General features: G+C 37.9%; 1 protein-coding gene across 1 annotated transcript in view; it reads right to left on the reverse strand.

Annotated features, from left to right (window-relative positions):
- Positions 1–2,123: 2,123 nt before the first annotated feature.
- The window catches only part of LOC106880749 (uncharacterized), a 29,710-nt gene continuing 27,263 nt past the window's right edge, over positions 2,124–4,570 (reverse strand). Inside the window, exon 2 of the mRNA XM_089356385.1 lies at positions 2,124–2,710. Within this exon, the coding sequence (XP_089212511.1) occupies positions 2,172–2,710 (539 nt within the window). The 3' untranslated portion in view covers positions 2,124–2,171. The remainder of the gene's footprint in view (positions 2,711–4,570) is intronic.

Below are 4,570 nucleotides of genomic sequence, written 5' to 3' on the forward strand. Positions count from 1 at the left end.
GCAGCATGTCCATCCTTCTAGCTGCCCCTGATTTTTATAAATAGGAGAATTTAGCAGGGAAGAAGGACAGACGGAGACTGTGATGCGCGACAAACCGACCCAATGCTCTGCGACTATCACACAGAGATTTTAGCCGTGCCACGTAAGATGAAAGATTGAACACACACACACACACACACGAACATATTTAGTCTTCGGATACATCAACTCCTGGTTCCATTTTTCCTAGCAACTCGAAGTTACCAAAATTTAATGTAGTGGTGAAGAAGCAGCAAATAAAATATGTTATAGTTGAACACAGTTATCACTTTGTTATTTCACAGGCAAACACATGCCTATCGCACCCTGACACGATAACATCAACATACTCCACCACATTTTGGTGACTCCACTACATACATGTTTAATATATGCATGTGAATACATCTTCACATATATATATTCTTCTATCACTAAGCACTAACCTGTCCTCTAAGTAACCTAACCTATATTTCCAATTTCTTCATTCCACCATTTTTCTACCACTGACACCTCTCTCTGCCCTTCACTTAGGCTCTATCACTACATGCCTGACACTTCTCTGCTATTTACCTCTCATCTTTTTACACAATCATATCTTTCTCACTCTATCACCCTCACCCCCATTCCTTCTACCTGTCACTCCTTTACTCTTTACACTCTCATCTCTTTACATCCTCATATCTTTCTCTCTCTATCATTCTCACCTCCCTATTCCTTCCATCAATTTATCCTGACTGACCACTAACCAGTACACTTTCCCTCTCTTCATTTCTCTATTATCTCTCTCCCCGCTTTTCTTTTTTCCTTTTTTTCCTTTCTATTTTCCTCTCTTCCTGTTTTTGATGTGACCTTACAAACACATTCCCAACTTTTAAGTCAATAACACCGTTTACAAACTCTATGCTGGAATGACCAATTTTAGATACTATTGGAACTTAATCACAAGGAACAGGAATCTTATATGTATACCATTTTGTCTAAATAATGGAACTGAAGATAAAATATCCCTGCATATCTCACGTCTATTTGCATTCCTCCACTTCACTCTCTATTTCATATCTTATCTAGAATAACTATTCCTTAACCATTTTCTCACACTGTCTCCCATGAAGGGATGTATAAAATTTCCCGGAAACAACTGTAAGACTTTCTATTTATAAATGTTCTGAAACCTTTAACAGCCTTGGATTTTTATCTCATTCTGTTAATTTTTTTGGATCTTTTTTAAAACGGGGGCCACATTTTTCATTAATGTTTTACGTAGTGTTTTTGGTACCGAAAGACTTTCAAACTTCGTATACTTATCTATTTTGTGTTATAGAACAGAAAAATATTTTTGTATTCGAATTTATTTCATGTAAAAAATTGTCTTATTTCGATAATTTCAACCAATCACTGACAAGTATTCAGTTGTTTACATTTACTCCTTTGGCTGATTAAGCCATAGCTTCGTTTTATTTGCTTTTTTCATTTTAAATTTGCTTTTTCATTTTCTTTTTTTTTTCTTCGTTTTATTTGCTTTTTTCTTTTTAAATTTGCTGTTTTACCCTAACCCTATCACCGATAGAATTGTTTCAGAATCGTTTGTTTATGTAGTCGGCACTTAATGTATATCGGCTGAATGGACGTCAGTGATTGGTTGAAATTACAGAAATACGACAACTTTAACATGGAATAACTTAGGGATTTCTTTTTTTTTTTAAGAAGACTAAGAGAAAAAGATGTTTTATATGACACATTCTACCAGTGTTCCAAGTTTCAAAGTGTTTCGTTAATGAAAAATGTGGCCCCCGTTTTAAAAAAGATCCTTTTTTTTTTTTAATATATACATATATATATATCTGCATATATGTATGTATATATATATATATATATATATATATATATATATATATATATATATATATATATATATATATATATAGGTATGTATATACGTAGGATGTGTGTTTATATGTATATGTATACAAACGTACTTGCATACACACAAGTATATGTATATACACATACATATAGTGAGAATGAGAAAAACAGACCGACAGAGCGAAGAAAGAGAGAAGCGTATGAATATATATTCTATAAAAAAGAAACAGAACAAAGGATTTATTCTTACATGCTTCAGAAATTTATTTTTTCATATCAGTTACCAATCAGTGATGATGATCATAATGATGGTGATGATAACCCGACTGCCACCATGGCACATAATTCAGTCGTGGATATACTTGATTGTAGAAACAGTAGTGAGAACGTACACGGAAAAGTGAACTTCCACAACAAGCATACGTGTTTGGTACGAGATTATTTCCTGTTGGAAAAGTAGAAGCAATTGTTACTGCATTTCCATTACAGCAAACTTCCTTGGTCTTATCCATTTTAGCTGCCCCGCAACAAACATCATATATTGATGTTCTGGCAATTGGTGCTCCATTACAACATATTTGAGCCAGTCTCGCAATAGCGTTACCGGCACAACAATCATTAATAGATAAATCTAAAGAAGCCACACCGCAACAACCATTTGCTGTTGATGTTCTTGCAACAAGTGCCCCGCCGCAACATAAATTTGCATCTCTGTCAAATGCAATATTTCCACAACAAGCAGGAGCTTTGAAACCAGTTATAGATGATATTTGTGTGCCGCAGCAAATGCTATTGTAAACGTTGTACGCTTGGCCATTGCAATAATCTAAAAATAAACAATTATAAAAAACTCATTTAATTCAAATAATGAATACAAATGTATGAATACAATGTATGAATATAACAAAGAAACAATTATTACTATTATAGACACAATGCTTAAAATCACCTCTGGAAGACTGCAAAAAGGAAAGAAACATCACTGAACATTTTGTCTGGCTTCCAAATGATTCTACTAGAATGCTACCTTTGTGAATACGAACAATAATGTCATTCATTAATATATACATGTATACTTATACACACTCACACACACGCACACACATACGTGCACTCACACACATACACAAACAGATATGTTTATATATACATATATACATAGCCGTGGCTGTGTGGTAAGAAGCTTGCTTCCGGTTACTGCGCATGCATTGATTCAATTGCTGGTTTGTGTTTTTGAGAATCGGACAGGATTTTTGTGCTGCTTGGCAGCGGTCTCGTGGAAATGTATTCAGACGTTAACGGACCTGAATTTTCTTCATCGGAGGAGGAGCTGGTGCAGGCGGTGATAAGAATGGACAGAATGTTAGTGAAAACAAAAAAATTTTCTGAGGCGGCGGAGGTAAAGAAGAAGGATGTAGACCTGGCTGAACTAAAAGAATATGGAAAAATGACGCAGAAGGTGGGTGGCGACGTGAAGTTGTCGCCCCCTAAAAGAATCATGGAGCAAATGGAGAGGAAAACTATCACCTATAAGGTGTACCCGCTAAAGAGCAAGAAGGCTGAACAGGTGGAGGCGGAAATAGAAAAAGCGCTGAGGAAGCAGTCAAACCAAATGGTATACATGACCAAGGGAGGTAAATACGGGACAGTGGTCGTCCAGTTTAGGACAGTGGAGGAGGCGAGGAGGCTGGCGAATGTCGTGGCGAGGACGGAAGAGGTGATGCTTCTCCCCACATATCTTGGAAGAAGTACTTCCAAGGTAAGGGTGGAAGCAATCCCACCTGATATTGAAGTGGCTTGGGTCGCGGCAGCCGTCCTCGTTGGAAGTGAGGAGGTGGCTGTCCTCCAAGCCACGGAAACGGAAGAAGGAGGATGGAGAGGGAAATCACTGGATCTCATCCTGCAGGAGGACGAGAAGCAGCTAGAAAGTTTAGCAGAGACTGTGACGTTGGGAAAAATTGTGTTAAGAGTGTGGGTGGAGGGCAGAATCTCCCGTTGTTTTAAATGTGGCCAAAAAGGCCACATTAGAGCACACTGCCCTCTACAGAAGAAAAGAATAGATGAAACAGCAGACGAACCAGTTGTGGAGACGGAGGAGAAAAGAGAGGAAGAAAAGAAAGATGGAGGAAAGGAGGAAGAATGGGCAATAGCAGAGAGTAGAAGGAAGAGGAAGAAAAGAAAGAACACGGAGTGTGATGTGGTACCCCAATCCAACCCCATCCCACCCAAGCCCACTCAGACCCACCCACCCTACCCCTTTCCCCACAGGAAAAAAAAGAAGAAGAAAAAAGATCAGACACCACAGAATTTCAAAGACCCCTCCGCCGGTGAAAAAGGTTACGAGAGAGTGTTGTCATTGAGCGATAGCGAGAACGGAAATAGGACTAGACCAGAGACTAAAGAGGAATTAGGACCTAGAGGCAACGAGTGGTGTTACTCAAGGTGGGGTGAGTAGCACACTCTTCATATTTCCATTTTCAGATATCATTCATGTTATCATATTTTTTTAATTTGTTATTCACGTGCATTTTCATGTATCATTCATTATATCATAATTTATCTTTATATTTTTAATTGTTCTATGTCCCCACATGTGTTGTAGTGTTCCCTCTGTGTACTGCCCATGTGGCAAATTTTATGAAATAAAGAAGCTTGCTTCCGTTTCCGGTTGCCACTTGTCCTACTG

This window comes from Octopus bimaculoides, chromosome 8 (genome assembly GCF_046866305.1).
Source record: "Octopus bimaculoides isolate indiv1 chromosome 8, ASM4686630v1, whole genome shotgun sequence".
Lineage (NCBI taxonomy): Eukaryota > Metazoa > Mollusca > Cephalopoda > Octopoda > Octopodidae > Octopus > Octopus bimaculoides.